The sequence below is a fragment of the Mesoplodon densirostris genome, chromosome 7, assembly GCF_025265405.1.
Source record: "Mesoplodon densirostris isolate mMesDen1 chromosome 7, mMesDen1 primary haplotype, whole genome shotgun sequence".
Lineage (NCBI taxonomy): Eukaryota > Metazoa > Chordata > Mammalia > Artiodactyla > Ziphiidae > Mesoplodon > Mesoplodon densirostris.
In genome coordinates, this window is record NC_082667.1 from 96,512,292 (window position 1) to 96,531,263 (window position 18,972).

The 18,972-nt window shown below is 34.4% G+C and overlaps 1 protein-coding gene across 1 annotated transcript in view; it reads left to right on the forward strand.

Annotated features, from left to right (window-relative positions):
• Window positions 1-18,972, forward strand: part of DYNC2H1 (dynein cytoplasmic 2 heavy chain 1) — a 384,236-nt gene that overhangs the window by 216,860 nt on the left and 148,404 nt on the right. The window contains exons 78-79 of the mRNA XM_060105577.1: window positions 2,601-2,711; window positions 9,095-9,250. Coding sequence (XP_059961560.1) covers window positions 2,601-2,711; window positions 9,095-9,250 — 267 coding nt within the window. The remainder of the gene's footprint in view (window positions 1-2,600; window positions 2,712-9,094; window positions 9,251-18,972) is intronic.

Below are 18,972 nucleotides of genomic sequence, written 5' to 3' on the forward strand. Positions count from 1 at the left end.
GAATCATTTAAAATCTGTTACGTATTTTCTCCTTAAATATATGTACATTTGTACAAACCAAAAGGGATCTTTTAATAAGAAATCTATAAAAATCTCTTTTCTAAGACATTTAGGGGAAGTCAAAAAATTAATCAGAACTGAAGGGGAGGCTTAGAGAATTTTTTCAGATGAAAAATAGAGAAATATTTTAAAGAACTGTAGAAGACCTATTTTTAACATTAAATTTTCTTTATGCTTTTGTTCTGTTGTATCTGTTTGAGGAGAAAAGATGTAGAGGAGTCAGAGAGAACTACAGAACACTTCCTAGGTGCTAAGGAGGCTGAGTGTAAATGGAAGCAATCATTTTATTTAACAGAAATGGGCCCAGAATGAAAAAACTTTAAGACAGAACAAATTGATGTGTAGGTTTAAATGCAAACCTGGAATTAAGTCTAGTGCTTATTTAAGAAGAAAGATGAATATGGTTTTGGGTAGTCATAGATGTCACTGAAGACAAGATGTTCCTTGAAGACTATGTGTGATTTAGCTAAGTGTAGGGGGAAAAAAATTGCGGTTAATTCTAGCAGCACAAGTAGAGACATAGTGGCGGGAATGTGCCTGCCTAGTACAAAGAATTAAGATGTCCTTGAATGTCCTGGAAGGGTCAGGCAGAGCGATGTGGGGCAATAGAGTTAGATGGCTAGGAAGGGGCAAGGTTATGGAATACCCTCAAAATCGTACGAAGTGCTTGGAATTTTTGTCCTAGGACACAGAGTCAAAGGAGATCCTTAACAAGGGAGTTAATAATTAATTAATTAATCTAGCAGAAGTTATTCAGAATAGAACCAAACAGAATAGAGTGGGAAGCCATAGCCTAGTTGTAGTATGTTGAAAATTTGTGTAATGTGTTGAAAATAAATTGGCAACTATAGCACTTTACATAAAACATGTAAGTAGTTAAATAATCTTTGATGAATGAGTTAATGACTAAGTGAATGAAGTGATAGACCATGATGACTTACTACTTATCAAAAGAAGATGTAGATTTTAGAACTGAGATATATATGAATATTCAAGTAATTCCATTATTACTACAGTTTTCTGTAAAAATCACAAATGTATAAAATATAAAATTTATGTCAGATGAATTACATATGTTTCAAAACGTAAGGAAGACTTGTGAATTCTTGAATCCTGCTTTCTGTTCCAAACAATAGATGATAGCTATTAACCTATGTAAAGTATAATTACAGTTATTATTTTGGAATCAAATCTTAATTAGGACTTTTTGAAGCATATATAGGGTAGATCATATCATAAAAGTTTTTAAAAAAATTTAAATTGTTTTGCTTTTCTTTTGGGAAGTTTGGATGAATTGTTTGGATATAAATTTATGTTTATTTTAAATTCAACTGTATCACAAATGTATTGTTTTTTTAATCTTTTTTTTTAAATATGCTAACCCAAAGCAAGATTTTATTCCAATTTAACATTTAAAAATTATTATTAGGTATAGAAACATTGTATAATTTACAATTTTAAGGAAGCACAATGTTTTCATGGCAATTCTCTTGCCATTTTTTGTCATCTTTACATTTCACATGATAATAATGAATTTTAGTATTAGACATATATTTATTAATATAATTTTTAGACTTCACTCTCTTTTAGAGCTATCAACATTTCTCTTGTCATTCATTCATTCATTTAGTCATTCATTTCACAAGTGCTTGCTGAGTACAGAAAAAAGCCAGGAATATTCCTAGGTGCTGGTTATGTACAAAATTTGTACCTGCTCTCGAGGAGCTTGGTTTAGAAGAGACAGACCACATTAATAACTATACAGTCATACGATGAATACTGCAGAAGGGAATTTACAAAATACCATCAGTGATTAATCTGCTTGGGATTGTGGTAGTGAAGAGTCGGAGAAGGTATTCTCCCAGAACATGATATTTAAATTATATTTTGACAGATGAGTAAGAATTTGTCAGGTTACAAGAGAATAACAGGCAGAAAGAATATGATGACTAAAGAGACAAGAGATAAAAATTCGAATAAGTCACTAAAGCGTACAGCACTGGCAGGTGAATTTGAATGGTGAATTTTGGATATTATAGGCTATAGGACACACTAAAAATTGTATTGTAAAGGAATTGGTATTATAATATAACTCTATGGAAGTGTGAATTGAAGAAGTGAGAACCTGAAGGCCTGAAGATGGCTCGTTGTTTAGGCATCACGACTATAGCTAACACTTATTTTGTATTTACTGTGTGTTGGGCACTGCGTTTTATACAATCCTATGAGGGTAGGTATGGTTATTATCCTTGCTTAGAGAGTTTAAGTCAAAGAATCCAAGGTCACACAGCAAATAAGTGGCAAAATTTGGATTTCAACCCAGTTGGCCCAGTTCTATATCCAAGTTCTTACCTATTTCACTAAGCTAGGAGTAGAGAAGATGAAAATTTACAGGAAATATAATCAGAACATTAAGAAATATATCAGAATGTCATGGAAAGATTTTAGTAAGATAAGTACTTATTAATAATATATTTATAAAATGGAAATTTGTGTGTATGTTTAAGTAGATTTTTATTCTTGTTGTTTTTATAAACAAGGAATTGAATACTCTTCAACCTAAAGATACCTTTCGTCTTTGGCTCACTGCAGAAGTTCATCCCAACTTTACTCCAATTTTATTACAGTCAAGTTTGAAGATAGCATATGAGGTAAGAAGATTTAAAACTTGAAACATGGGCTTCCCCTGTGGCACAGTGGTTAAGAATCCTCCTGCCAATGCAGGGTACGTGGGTTCGAGCCCTGGTCTGGGAAGATCCCACATGCCGCGGAGCAACTAGGCCTGTGCACCACAACTACTGAGCCTGTGCTCTAGAGCCCACGAGCCACAACCAGAGTTCGCGTGCCACAACTACTGAAGCCCACGTGCCTAGAGCCCGTGCTCCACAACAAGAGAAGCTACTGCAATGAGAAACCTACACACTGCAACAAAGAGTAGTCTCCACTCGCTGCAACTAGAGAAAGCCCACGCGCAGCAACAAAGACCCAACACAGCCATAAATAAATAAATAAATAAATAAATAAATAAATAAAATTTATGAAAAAATAAAAATTTGAATCACTAATTGTGTAAGTGCAGTAGTTTAGCATGCCTTCTAAAGCTCTGTAGACAACTGTCTACAAAGCACTCAAAAACTTTTGTATATTTAGATGAAGTATATACATAAATAATATATTTGTAAAAATACATTTACATTTTTCTTTTAAATATTATTTAATACCATTAATTTTTGTTTTTTTATTGTAGTAAAAGACATAATATAAAATTTAATACCTTAACCACTTATAAGTATACAGTACAGTAGTGTTAACCATATGTACCTTGTCGTGCAACAGATCTCTAAAATTTTTTCATCTCACAAAACTGAGACTGTATCCACTGAAGAGCAACTCCCTATTTCTCTTTCCCTCCACCCTTTGCAACCACCATTGTACTTTCTGTTTCTGTGAGTTGACTACTTTAGATCCCTCAACTAAGTGGAATCATGCAGTATTTGTCTTTTGGTGACTGGCTTATTTTACTTGGCATGATGTCCTCAAGGTTCATCCATGTTGTAGCATATGACAGCATTTCCTTCTTTCTTAAGGCTGAATAATATCCCATTGTATGTGTGTACTACATTTTCTTCATCCATTCATCAGCCCATGGACATTTAGATTTTCTGCCTCTCGGCTATTATGAATAATGTTGCAATGAACGTGGGTGGGTAAATATCTCTTCAAGATCATATTTTCATTTTTTTTGGATATATACCCAGAGTGGGATTGCTGGATCATATGGTAATTCTATTTTTAATTTTTTGAGGAACCTCCATACTGTTCCATTGTGGTATACCATTTAACATTCCCAGCAATAGCACACAATTTCTCTGATCCTTACCAACACTCGTTATTGTCTCCTTTATTTTTTTTTAATAGTGGCTGTCCTAACAGTGTGAGGTGATCTCACTGTGGTTTTCATTTGTATTTCTCTGTATTTAGTGATGTTGAACATCTTTGTATGTGCTTGTTGGCTATTTGTATGTCTTCTCTGGAGAAATGTCTATTCAAGTCTTTTGACGATTTTTAATTGGATTTTTTTGTTGTTGAGTTGTACAAATTTATTATGTATTCTTCATATTGACCCCTTATCAGATATACAGCTTACAAATACTTTCTCTCATTCCATTAGGGGTTCCTTTTAACTGTGTTGATTGTTTCCTTTGCTGCGTAGATGTTTTTAGTTTGATGTAGTCCCATTTTTCTGTTTTTGCTTTTGTTGCCTGTGCTTTTAGTGGCATATCTAAAAAAATCATTGCCAAATCCAATGTCATGAACCTTTTCCCCTGTTTTCTTCTAGAAATTTTATAGTTTCAGGTCTTAGGTTTAGGTCTTTAATCCATTTTGAGTTAATTTTTGTATTAGGTGTAAAGTAAGGGTCCAGCTTCACTCTTGCACATGGATATCCAGTTTTCATATCATTTGTTTTTTGACATAGCTAAGTTAGATTTTCAGTCTTTGTTTTCTTCTTTCCTTCATTTGTTCCCTTCATCCATACATCTATCCATCAGTCCATCCTTCTAACGTGTAATGCTTGGCAGATCCTCCCCAAACCTGATGCATCCAAAACTTTATGTGTTTGTAATGATATTGTGGAACTGGTCCAAGTCATAACTGAAATAATAATAAACTGAATTTAAACTTTTAGAAAACTGGTTTAAAACGTTCTGCTTGCATTTTCTCTCAACTTGTAGAATATAATCTCTTATATAATCTCTTGTCTGATGAAAAATATCTTATTGGTGTTTATAACTACCTGTTGTTTTAGATCAGTACTTCCGTTTTCCATCTGAAGGCATTAAGTCTCATGTAAGGAAGAAAAAGGCTAAGGATTAATCCAAGGAATGCAAAAATGATTTAATATTTGGAAATATATTAATTGAATGAATGTCAATTATAATGTCTAGTAAGAGAGAACTTCTCCAGCCACTCTCTCAGTATACTCTTCTACTAAACTATATTGCAGAACTGGACTGTACAAGCCCTGAAAGCAAGGGCTATGTTTTTCCTTTTTTTTTTTTTTTCTTTTTTACTTACTATATAATATGTGACATGTAGGAAGAATACAGTAATATTTCAATAAATGAAGAGTTAATATATCAGGGGAGCTGTTCCTTGAAAATTTTAACTTAATGTGCAGCCTCTTCCAGTATCCTTTTTTAGGAAGTAATTTGATTATATTTTTATAGAAATTTTCAGTTTGATTTAAGTTATTGGTGAATTTTTTTTCTATTTCTTAAATCAATGTAAATGATTTTAACTATTCCAGGAAATAGTGCAGTTCATTATGTTCAAAATTATTACTGTATATATGTACACATATGTACACACACGTTTTATTGTATTTAAAAATTATGAAATCTTCATTTTATTGTTTGTTTCTTCTCTTTTTGATGAGTTGCTGGAGTTGTTTTTAAAAATTTATTACATTGAATATGTTAGATTGCTTTGGATAGTATAGTCATTTTCACAGTATTGATTTCTCCAATCCAAGAATATGGTATATCTCTCCATCTGTTTGTGTCATCTTTGATTTCTTTCATCAGTATCTTATAGTTTTCTGAGTACAGGTCTTTTCCCTCCTTAGGTAGGTTTATTTCTAGGTATTTTATTCTTCTGGATGTGATGGTAAATGGGATGTTTCCTTAATTTCTCTTTCTGATCGTTCATTGTTAGTGTATAGGAATGCAAGAGATTTCTGTGTATTAATGTTTTATCATGCAGCTTTACCAAATTCATTGATGAGCTCTAGTAGTTTCTGGTAGCAACTTTAGTGTTTTCTGTATATACTGTAGTATCATGTCATCTGCAAACAGTGACAGTTTTACTTCTTTTTCAATTTAGAATCATTTTATTCCTTTTTCTTCTCTGATTGCCATGGCTAGGACTTCCAAAACTATGTTGAATAATAGTGGTGAGAGTGGACATCCTTGTCCTGTTCCTGATCTTAGAGGAAATGTTTTCAGTTTTTCACCATTGAGAATGATGTTTGCTGTGGGTTTGTCATATATGGCTTTTATTATGTTGAGGTAGGTTCCCTCTATGCCCACTTTCTGGAGAGTTTTTATGATAAATTGGTGTTGAATTCTGTCAAAAGCTTTTTCTGCATCTCTTGAGATGATTATATGTTTTTTATTCTTCAGTTTGTTGATGTGGTGTATCATATTGATTGATTCATGAATATTGAAAATCCTTGCATCCTGGGACGAATCCCACTTGATCATGGTGTAATATCCTTTTAATGTATTGTTGGATTTGGTTTGTTAGTATTTTGTTGATGAGTTTTGCATCTATGTGCATCAGTGATACTGCACTGTAATTTTTAGAGAAAGGCAAATATCGTATGTTATCACTTATATGTGGAATCTAAAGAGAGGGTCCAGGGCTTCCCTGGTGGCACAGTGGTTGGGAGTCTCCCTGCTGATGCAGGGGACGCGGGTTTGTGCCCTGGTCCGGGAAGATCCCACATGCTGCGGAGCGGCTTGGCCCGTGAGCCATGGCCGCTGAGCCTGCGCGTCTGTAGCCTGTGCTCCGCAACGGGAGAGGCCACAACAGTGAGAGGCCCGCGTACCACAAAAAATAAATAAATAAATAAATAAATAAATAAATAAATAAATAAAGGGTACAAATGTACTTATCTACAAAACAGAAATAGAGTTATAAAATAGATAACAAATGAAGACCTACTTTATAGCACAGGGAACTCTTCTTTTCCCATATATATGGGAAAAGAATCTTAAAAAGAGTGTATATATGTATATGTATAACTGATCCACTTTGCTGTACAGCAGAAACTAACACAACATTGTAAGTCAACTATACTCCAATAAAAATTTAAAAAATAAAATTAAAAAATAGCAAAAAATATATCACAAATAACCAATGTCATACTTTCTGATTTACTTTTTCTTTTTAATTCTTTTCTATTCACTGAATTTCCTGCTCTTTTCATTAGTTTTTCATCCTTATGTTTTCCTTAGATTTGTACTGGATTTCATTCTTCCTGATTTCTTATGCTGAATGCTTAATTGATTTAATTAACTTGAATTAATATTGAAATTATTTTAAGTCTGAATTTTCAGTTGAATATATATTTTACCTTATATCATAATTTGACATACTAGTGTTTCTGTTTTGTCATTTTCTAATAATCTTTATTTGTATATTATTTTCCCTGTAATTGTACATGATTTATTCATTTTGCATAACCTTTAGTATAGGGTCTTTAAAAAAACACAAAAACCCTAAGTGGTTGTTCAGTTTCCTTAGTGCTCAGAAAATTTTGTCTAATCTATGAAAATTTTTGGTGACTGTTTCATAAACAAAGCATTTTCATTTTGAAAGTGTACATTTGGAAATGCACTTAGTAAAAAAATACTTATGCATTTTTTTCTTTTAATAAAACAAAAGTTTTTATTTAAGAGAAAACAGAATGAAAAGGTTTGCAAAGGGAATTATTATTTTTTTGTGGCAGGCATTCTTAAAGTACTGATCTGAATTTTTCATTAATGTTAGAAACCAGTTTGAAGGAAAAAAATTACCTTTAAAACAAGGTAATTTTTGAAATGGATTTATTTTAGTCTTTTTCCAAGAATTCAATTTTTTTCTTTCATTTTGATAATTTAAAAATATAATATAAACAGATTTTGGACATGTGGATAAGTGTTTTCTGACTGGTATTAGTCCAATGTACAATTTCGGTTCCTGCGTTTGAATTTGTGTTATAGGCCTAGCAATGTCAGGTAATACCCACCTTAAGTAATGTGGACTGATGTTCAAGGAAGATTAGTTGACATTACATGTAAATAGTAATTTGAAGTCCTTATGGAAATTCAGGTAGTACTGGAGAGAAAGAACTGGCGTATTCAAGTCAAAAACACCTGCCTGATAATAATCAGTATCATAATTCATACTGTAAATGATGGTTTTGTTGCAGTAAAACACCTCAATGATCATGTAAAACTTATTTGGTTACTTTGAATATTGTTGATTGTGTAGTTTTTTTTGTGTGTGTGTGTGGTACACGGGCCTCTCACTGTTGCGGCCTCTCCCGTTGTGGAGCACAGGCTCCGGACACAGAGGCTCAACAGCCATGGCTCATGGGCCGAGCCGCTCTGTGGCATGTGGGATCCTCCTGGTCCGGGGCACGAACCCGTGTCCCCTGCATCGGCAGGTGGACTCTTAACCACTGCGCCACCAGGGAAGCCCCCTGTGTAGGTTTTTTTTTTAATTAAAAAAATATTTTGGATTTTTAATTGAGATGAGCTATTAGGTATAAGGAGTTTAAAACTAGTTTTATATTTGTACTTTTTTTAAACATCTTTATTGAAGTATAATTGCTTTACAATGGTGTGTTAGTTTCTGCTTTATAGCAAAGTGAATCAGCTGTACATATACATATATCCCCATATCCCCTCCCTCTTGAGTCTCCCTCCCACCGTCCCTATCCTACCCCTCTAGGTGGTCACAAAGCACTGAACTGATCTCCCTGTGCTATGAGGCTGCTTCCCACTAGCTATCTGTTTTACATTTGTTAGTATATATAAGTCCATGCCACTTTCTCACTTTGTCCCAGCTTACCCTTCCCCCTCCCCGTGTCCTCAAGTCCATTTTCTATGTCTGTGTCTTAATTCTTGCCCTGCCCCCAGGTTCTTCAGAACCATTTTTGTTTGTTTTTAGATTCCATATATATGTGTTAGCATATGGTATTTGTTTTTCTTTTTCTGACTTACTTCACTCTATATGAAAGACTCTAGGTCCATCCACCTCACTACAAATAACTCAATTTTGTTTCTTTTTATGGCTGAGTAATATTCCATTGTATATATGTGCCACATCTTCTTTAGTACATTTTGAAGTAATATAATAATAAAATAGTTTAAGTCAAACTTGGTAATGGTGAAAAGTTTTTGCCTTAAAATATGTCCTCAATATGTTAAATACTGATTTATTTTATTTATAAGGTTTTAAACAATATGTTTGTTTTTTTCTCTAGTCACCTCCAGGTTTGAAGAAAAATTTAATGCGTACTTATGAATCTTGGACTTCTGAGCAAATTAGCAAAACAGATAATATACATCGAGCTCATGCTCTCTTCAGTTTTGCTTGGTTTCATGCTGCATGCCAAGAAAGAAGAAATTACATTCCACAGGTAAGTAAGAACATGTCTTGGATATAGTCTAAGGTGTACATTTTTTCATATTAGAATATTTTTACAGTTTAGTATAAATAGCTAGGGTTACTTCTTAATTTGATTCATGATTTATAAATTTATATCTCTGATTCCATCTTCTCTGTTAATCTTCTGGACTGTATATAGTTATCTAGTTCACGTGTTTTTGAATTAAAGTGTTTAGAACAATGTGTGAGCCATTCATCATTGTTAGGTATCATTTTTATGGTTAATATCTCACCAGTTCAAAAATGTTCAAAAACTGAGTTCCCATACCTGTTTTTCCTTTAGTATATTCTGCTCAATAATAGGCATTGTTATCTGTTTACTTCCTTAAGTTAGAAGCATAGGAGTAGTTCTTGATATGGTTTTCTTCTACTCAACTCGTGTTTAATCCTGTTGATTCTACTTCTAAAATGTAATTCAAATCTATATATTTCTCCTCACTATTCTTTTCAAGCCTCATCACCTCTCACCTGAATTACTTTTCCAACTCTTCTTGCTGCTTTTTCCATTTAACAGCCAGAATTATTTTTCTTATATGTAATTTTAATTTTTTTCACTCCTCTGCTTAACACCCATCAAATGGAATTCCACTGTACTTGGGAAAAAATATGCACATTTCTTACCATGATCCAGAAGGAAATATTTGCCTATCTTTTCAACCTCTTCCCAGGCCCCTTTTTTCTATCTGTTCTCTATACCTCAGTCACATGGGACTTCTTTATGGTCTTTTAATCCATCAAGCTTTCTCACCATAGGCTCTAGTTTTTATTTTTAAACCACCAATAGAGCACAGTTTTTCATGGCCATGGCAGTCCTAGCTGGTACCATGCTCTGATCTTCTTGCCAAATGCCTATCTTAGCAAAAATTTCAGCATTCTTCCATCTTTAAATGGATGGGAAACCATCCTCTTTTTTTAAACTTTGTCTACTTCTGTTGGGATAATCGTTCCTCAAACTGCCCTCGCCATCTGCCCACCTTTTAGCTTTTCTCTATATTTCAGTTGCATGTCAAAATAAGAACATAGGTTCTGGAGTTTCAGTTCTGACTCTAGAATTTCCTTGCTGTATAGCCTTAGGTAAATTACTTTATCCCCTTGAGTGTAAAATGCGAAGAATGATCATATTTACCTTTGTTGTGAGGATTAAATGAAATATTGTATGTTTAGAAGTGCTTAACACAGTGCCTGGTATAGCCTATCAATAAATATTTGTCAAACCAATGAAATAGTAAATAATAATAGCAATGTTTGTTTCATATATTTTACACACTATACTTATTAAAGGGTACGCTTATTATTTTCATTTTACAAAGGTAGGACAGTGAACCTCGATGGTAATTAACTTGCTGTAGGAATCACACCTAAAAAGCTGTAGAGCTTGGAAATAGGCAGGCTCACCATCTTCTAAAGCCTTTGCCCCTAATTTCTCTGACATTCATCCTTAGGTAATGTATCAGTTAATCCTGATGCATACATGAAGAATAATCATAGTGATGCATTTTTATGAGAAAACAAAACTTACATTTTAAAAACAAAATTAGTTTTTTGTTTTTTTGTTTGTTTGTTTGTTTTGTGGTACGCGGGCCTAGCAATGTCAGGTAATACCCACCTTAAGTAATGTGGACTGATGTTCAAGGAAGATTAGTTGACATTACATGTAAATAGTAATTTGAAGTCCTTATGGAAATTCAGGTAGTACTGGAGAGAAAGAACTGGCGTATTCAAGTCAAAAACACCTGCCTGATAATAATCAGTATCATAATTCATACTGTAAATGATGGTTTTGTTGCAGTAAAACACCTCAATGATCATGTAAAACTTATTTGGTTATTTTGAATATTGTTGATTGTGTAGTTTTTTTTGTGTGTGTGTGTGGTACACGGGCCTCTCACTGTTGTGGCCTCTCCCATTGTGGAGCACAGGCTCCAGACGTGCAGGCTCAACGGCCATGGCTCATGGGCCCAGCCACTCTGCGGCATGTGGGATCTTCCCGGACCAGGGCACGAACCCGTGTCCCCTGCATCGGCAGGCGGACTCTCAACCACTGCGCCACCAGGGAAGCCCAGTTTTCATTTTTTATTGTGACACATGCACATAGCATAAATTAAAAAGCTATGAAAAGGCTTGCAAATTAAGATTTAGTCTCCTCCCTACTTATCCCCTGCCACTCAGTTTGTATTCCCAGGGCACCCACTGTTCACCATTTCTTGGATGTCCTTCAGAGACATTATATAAATACACAAATATATTTTATGCATTTATATGCACACATATGTTCTTTTTAACTCAAATGGCAGCACATTATACATACAGTTCTGTACTTTGCTTTATTAACCAATACATTTTAGAGATTATTAAATATTAGTACCCATTTAATACCTAATTTTAAAATATGATTTGTATTCATGATATCCGTATAAATATATTTAGGCAGTTTGTATTGTTAGATGGGCATAAATATTTTCTTCAGTCTTTGCTATTACAAAAAATATTGCAATGGATATCCCTATGATTGCCTCATTTAACACTTACTCATGGTGGCCAATTCCTAAATGTAGAATATTTGCTTCAAAGGATACGTGTATTTTTAAAAGTTCATGAATATTACCAAAATTCTCTACGTAGATGATATAGCAGTTCATTTTCACACAAACAAAAATATTTGAAAATGTCATTTAAAAAAACATTCTTCTCTCATAAAAATCATAAATTTAGAGGTAAAAGCAGACAAAATATTGAATGCCATTACTTGCTGGATGTCATGTCATAGGGATATGAACTCCACAAACTCTATTTTACCTCTTTTCCTTATTTGGTTTTGCTTTTTTTTTTTTAACAGCCAACTTTGAGAAGTAAAGATCCACTATTAATTCAACTTAGTTTTTATTCCCTGTGTTAGTAAAAGATTATTCCTTTGCTATTTTTCATTGTGGTGCTATGTTAACTTCCCTGTTTTACACATATATATTGTACCTCTAATACTGCACTTGATGTAATGTCAGTTTTGTTTTATATTTGTTATTCTTTGATATTGTGTTATTCTTACTAGTTTGTGAGTACCTTTAAAACAGGCTTAATCTCATTCATAACAGCACTTTACACAGTGCCTGGATTTCCATGTCAGCTAAATAGGATTTGATTGGCTACTGAGAATCTCTCCACAATTTACAACATAATTTCTGTCAGGAACTGTGATATGAGTAACAAAAATTACCATTCAAATTTTTGTACCATATTTTTAAAAAATCATTAATCATCCAGCAGTATATCAGTAACTGCTTTACAGAGTACAGTTCTTATTTCAGAATTAGTATTTTAGTTGGAAGTTGCTATATTAAGTAATAATGATAGCAATAGTCTTGAGAGTTTTATGAATATTGATTAATTTTTAAGGTATTTTTAAAATGTTGAAATGAGCATTTTTCTTCACAAATAAGATCTAATAGAGTTATATAAGAAATTTTATTAATAAGACTTTGTTTTGAGTTGGTAGAAAGTTTATTTAAAATGTTATGAGAACTTTGTTAACTGCCGATGGGTACGTAGCCCTTACACATTTTTTTTTTCTTAACATCCTTATTGGAGTATAATTGCTTTACAATGTTGTGTTAGTTTCTGCTGTATAACAAAGTGAATCAGCTGTATGTATACATATATCCCCATATCCCCTACCTCTTGAGGCTCCCTCCCGACCTCCCTATGCCACCCCTCTAGGTGGTCGCAGTGCACTGAGCTGATCTCCCCGTGCTCTGCAGTTTCTTCCCACTAGCTATTTTACATTTGGTAGTGTATATATGTCTATGCTACTCTCTCACCTCGTCCCAGATTCCCCTCTGTGCTCCCCCGTATCCTCAAGTCCATTCTCTACGTCTGTGTCTTTTTTACTGTCCTACCCCTAGGTTCTTAGAACATTTTTTTTTTTTTGATTCCATATATAAGTGTTTGGCATAGGTATTTGTTTTTCTCTTTCTGACTTACTTCACTCTGTATGACAGACTCTAGGTCCATCCACCTCACTACAAATAGCTCAATTTCATTTCTTTCTATGGCTGAGTAATATTTCATTGTATATATGTGCCACATCTTTTTTTTTCTTCTTTTTTTTAACGTCTTTATTAGAGTATAATTGCTTTACAATGGTGTGTCAGTTTCTGCTTTATAACAAAGTGAATCAGTTATATATACACATATATCCCATATCTCTTCTCTCTTGCATCTCCCTCCCTCCCACCCTCCCTATCCCACCCCTCTAGGTGGTCACAAAGCACTGAGCTGATCTCCCTGTGCTATGCGGCTGCTTCCCACTACCTATCTATTTTATGTTTGGTAGTGTGTATATGTCCATGCCACTCTCACTTTGTCCCAGCTTACCCTTCCCCATCCCCATATCTTCAAGTCCATTCTCTAGTAGGTCTGCATCTTTATTCCCATCTTGCCCCTAGGTTCTTCTTACCAATTTCTTTCTTTCTTTCTTTCTTTCTTTCTTTCTTTCTTTCTTTCTTTCTTTCTTTCTTTCTTTCTTTCTTTCTTTTTCTTTCTTTCTTTCTTTCTTTCTTTTAGATTCCATATATATGTGTTAGCATACGGTATTTGTTTTTCTCCTTCTGGCTTACTTCACTCGGTATGACAGTCTCTAGGTCCATCCACCTCACTACAAATAACTCAGTTTTGTTCTTTTTTATGGCTGAGTAATATTCCATTGTGTATATGTGCCACATCTTCTTTATCCATTCACCTGTTGATGGACACTTAGGTTGCTTCCATGTCCTGACTATTGTAAATAGCGCTGCAATGAACATTTTGCTATGTGATACTTTTTGAATTATGGTTTTCTCAGGGTATATGCCCAGTAGTGGGATTGCTAGCTCATATGATAGTTCTATTTTTAGTATTTTAAGGAACCTCCATACTGTTCTCCATAGTAGCTGTATCAATTTACATTCTCTCCATCAGTGCAGGAGAGTTCCCTTTCCTCCACACATGCTCCAGCATCTATGGTGTGTAGGTTTTTTAATGATGGCCATTCTCACCAGTGTGAGGTGATACTTCATTGTAGTTTTGACTTCCATTACTCTAATGATTAGTGATGTTGAGAATCCTTTCATGTGTCTGTTGGCAATCTGTATATCTTCTTTGGAGAAATGTCTCTTTAAGTCTTCCACTCATTATTGGACTGGCTTGGGTTTTTTTTTTTCAATATATATTGAGCTGCATGAGCTGCTTATGTATTTTGGGGATTAATCCTTTGTCAGTTGCTTCATTTGCAAATATTTTCTCCCATTCTGAGGGTTGCCTTTTCATCTTGTATATGGCTTCCTTTGCTATGCAAAAGCTTTTAAGTTTCATTAGGTCCCATTTCTTTATTTTTCTTTTTATTTCCATTTCTCTAGGAGGTGGGTCAAAAAGGATCTTGCTGTGATTTATGTCATAGAGTGTTCTGCCTATGTTTTCCTCTTAGAGTTTTATAGTGTCTGGCCTTACATTTAGGTCTTTAATCCGTTTTGAGATTTTTTGTGTGTATGGTGTTAGAGTGTGTTCTAATTTCATTCTTTTACATGTAACTGTCCAGCACCACTTATTGAAGAGGCTGTCTTTTCTCCATTGTATATTCTTACCTGCTTTGTCAAAAATAAGGTGACCATATGTGTGTGGGTTTATCTCTGGCCTTTCTCTCTTAGTCCATTCATCTATATTTCTCTTTTTGTACCAATACCATACCATCTTGATTTCTGTAGCTTTGTAGTATAGTTTGACGTCAGGGAGCCTGATTCCTTCATCTCCATTTTTCTTTCTCAAGATTGCTTTGGCTATTCATGGTCTTTTGTATTTCCATACAAATTGTAAAATCCTTTATTCTAGTTCTGTGAAAAATGCCATTGGTAGTTTGGTAGGGATTATATTGAATCTGTAGATTGCTTTGGGTAGTATAGTCATTTTCACAGTATTGTTTCTTCCAATCCAAGAACATAGTATATCTCTCCATCTCTTTGTATTGTCTTTGATTTCTTTCATCAGTGTCCTATAGTTTTCTGCATACAGGTCTTTTGTTTCCTTAGGTAGGTTTATTCCTAGGTATTTTATTCTTTTTGTTGCAATGGTAAATAGGAGTGCTTACTTAAATTCTCTTTCAGATTTTTCATCATTAGTTTATAGGAATGCAAGAGATTACTGTGCATTAATTTTGTATCCTGCTACTTTACCAGATTCTTTGATTAGCTCTACTAGTTTTCTCGTAACATCTTTAGGATCTTCTATGTATCTTTAGGATTTTCATGTCATCTGAAAACAGTGACAGTTTTCATTCCTGTTTTCTGATTTGGATTTCTTGTATTTATTTATCTTCTCTGATTGCTGTTGCTAAAACTTCCAAAACTATGTTGTATAAGAGTGGTGAGAGTGGGCAACCTTGTCTTGTTCCTGATCTTAGAGGAAATGCTTTCAGTTTTTCATTATTGAAAATGATGTTGGCTGTGGGTTTGTCATATATGGCCTTTATTATGTTGAGGTGGGTTCCCTCTGTGCCCACTTACTAGAGAGTTTTTTATCATAAATCGGTGTTGAATTTTGTTGAAAGCTTTTTCTACATCTATTGAGATTATCATATTGTTTTTATCTTTCAGTTTGTTAATATGGTGTATCACATTGATTGATTTGCGTATACTGAAGAATCCTTGCATACCTGGAATAAACCTCACTTGATCATGGTGTATGAGCCTTTTAATGCGCTGCTGGGTTCTGTTCACTAGTATTTTGTTGAGGATTTTTGCAACTATGTTCATCAGTGATATTGGCCTGTAGTTTTCTTTTTTTTGTGACATCTTTGTCTGGGTTTGGTAACAGGGTAATGGTGGCCTCATAGAATGAATTTGGGAGTGTTCCTCTCTTTGCTATATTTTGGAAGAGTTTGAGAAGGACAGGTGTTAGCTCTTCTCTGAATTTTTGATGGAATTCACCTGTGAAGCCACCTGGTCCTGGGCTTTTTTTGGGGGACGATTTTTAATCACAGTTTCAATTTCAGTTATTTTGATTGTTCTGTTCGTATATTCTATTTCTTCCTGGTTCAGTCTTGGAAGGTTTTACTTTTCTAAGAATTGTCCATTTCTTCCAGCTTGTCCATTATTTTGGCATATAGTGGCTTATAGTATTCCCTCTCGAACCTTTGTATTTCTGCAGTGTCAGTTGTTACTTCTCCTTTTTCATTTTTAACTGTTTATTTGAGTCTTCTCCCTTTTTTTCTTGATGAGTCTGGATAATGGTTTATCAATTTTGTTTATCTTCTCAAAGAACTAGCTCTTAGAATCATTGATCTTTGCTACCATTTCCTTCATTTCTTTTTCATTTACTTCTGATCTTATCTTTTTTATTTCTTTCCTTCTGCTGACTTTGTGGGGTTTTTTACTCTTCTTTGTCCAACTGCTTTAGGTGTAAAGTTAGGTTGTTTATTTGAGATTTTTTTTGTTTGTTTATTGAGGAGAGAATGTATTGCTATAAACTTTCCTCTTGGAACTGCTTTTACTGCATCCCATAAGTTTTGGGTCATTGTGTATTCATTGTTATTTGTTTCTAGGTATTTTTTGATTTCCTCTTTGATTTCTTCAGTGTTCTCTTGGTGGTTTAGTAGCATATTGTTTAGCCTCCATGTGTTTCTATATTTTGCAGGTTTTTTTCCTGTAATTGATATTTGGTCTCATAGCATTGTGTTCAGAAAAGATACTTGATATGATTTCAATTTTCTTAAGTTTACCAAGGCTTGATTTGTGACCCAAGATGTGATCTATCCTGGAGAATGTTCCATGAGCACTTGAGAAGAAAGTGTATTCTGTTGTTTTTGGATGGAATGTCCTATAAATATCAATTAAGTCCATCTTGTTTAATGTATCATTGAAAGTTTGTGTTCCCTTATTTATTTTCATTTTGGATGATCTGTCCATTGGTGATAGTGGGATGTTAAAGTCCCCTACTATGATTGTGTTACTATCGATTTCCCCTTTTATGGCTGTTACCATTTGCCTTATGTACTGAGGTGCTCCTGTGTTGGGTTACAATTGTTATATCTTCTTCTTGTATTGATTCCTTGATCATTATGTAGTGTCCTTCTTTGTCTCTTGTAATAGTCTTTATTTTAAAGTCTATTTTGTCTGATATGAGAATTGCTACTCCAGGTTTCTTTTGATTTGCATTTGCATGGAAAATATTTTTCCGTACCTCACTTTCAGTCTATATATGTCCCTAGGTCTGAAGTGGGTCTCTTGTAGACAGCATATATATGGGTCTTGTCTTTGTATCCATTCAGCAAGCATGTGTCTTTTGGTTGGAGCATTTAATCCATTTATGTGCAATGTGATTTTCCATATGTATGTACCTATTACCATTTTCTTAATTGATTTGTGTTTGTGTTTGTGTGTCTTTTTCTTCTCTTGTTTTTCCCACATAGAGAAGTTTCTTCAGCATTTGTTGTAAAGCTGGTTTTGGTAGTGCTGAATTCTCTTAGCTTTTGCTTGTCTGTAGAGGTTTTCATTTTCCATCGAATCTGAATGAGATCCTTGCTAGGGAGATTAATCGTCGTTGTAGTTTTTTCCCTTTCATCACTTTAAATATGTCTTGCCACTCTGTTCTGGCTTGCAGAGTTTCTGCTGAAAGATCAGCTGTTAACCTTATGGGGATTCCCTTGTATGTTATTTGTTTCTTTTCCCTTGCTGCTTTTAGTATTTTTTCTTTGTATTTAATTTTTGATAGTTTGATCAATGTGTGTCTTGGCATGTTTCTCCTTGGATTTGTGCTGTATGGGACTCTCTGTGCTTCCTTAACTTGATTGACTGTTTCCTTTCCCATGTTAGGGAAATTGTTTACTATAATTTCAAATATTTTCTCAGACCCTTTCTTTTTCTCTTCTTCTGGGACCCCTATAATTGGAATGTTGGTGCATTTTAATGTTGTCCCAGAAGTCACTGAGACTGTCCTCAATTATTTTCATTCTTTTTACTTTATTCTGCTCTGATATTGTTATTTCCACTATTCTCTCTTCCAGGTCACTTATCCATTCTTCTGCCTCAGTTATTCTTCTATTGATTCCTTCTCTAGTATTTTTAATTTCATTTATTGTGTTGGTCATTGTTTTTTGTTTGCTCTTTAGTTCTAAGTCCTTCTTAAATGGTTGTTGTATTTTCTCTATTCTATTTGTGAGATTTTTGATCATCTTTACTATCGGTACTCTGAATTCGTTTTCAGGTAGCCTGCCTATTTCCTCTTAATTCGTTTAGTCTGGTGGGTTTTTACCTTGCTTCTTCATCTGTTACATATTTCTCTGCCTTCTCAATTTTCTTTTTAATTTACTCTGTTTGGGGTCTCCTTTTCGCAAGGTGCAGGTTCATAGTTCCTCTTACATCTGGTGTCTGCTGCCAGTGTGTAAGGTCAGTTCACTGGCTTGTGTAGGTTTCCTGGTTGTGGGCACTGGTGCCTAAGTTTTGGTGGGTGGGGCTGTATCTTTTCCCTCTGGTGGGCATGGCCATGTCTGGTGGTGTGTTTTGGGCTGTCTGTGAAGTTAGTATGACTTTAGGCAACCTCTCTGCTAATGGGTGTTGTGTTCCTGTCTTGCTAGTTCTTTGGCATGGGGCATTCAGTACTGGATCTTGCTGGCCATTGGTGGAGCTGGGTCTTAGTGCTGAGATGGAGATCTCTGGGAGAGCTCTCGTTGAT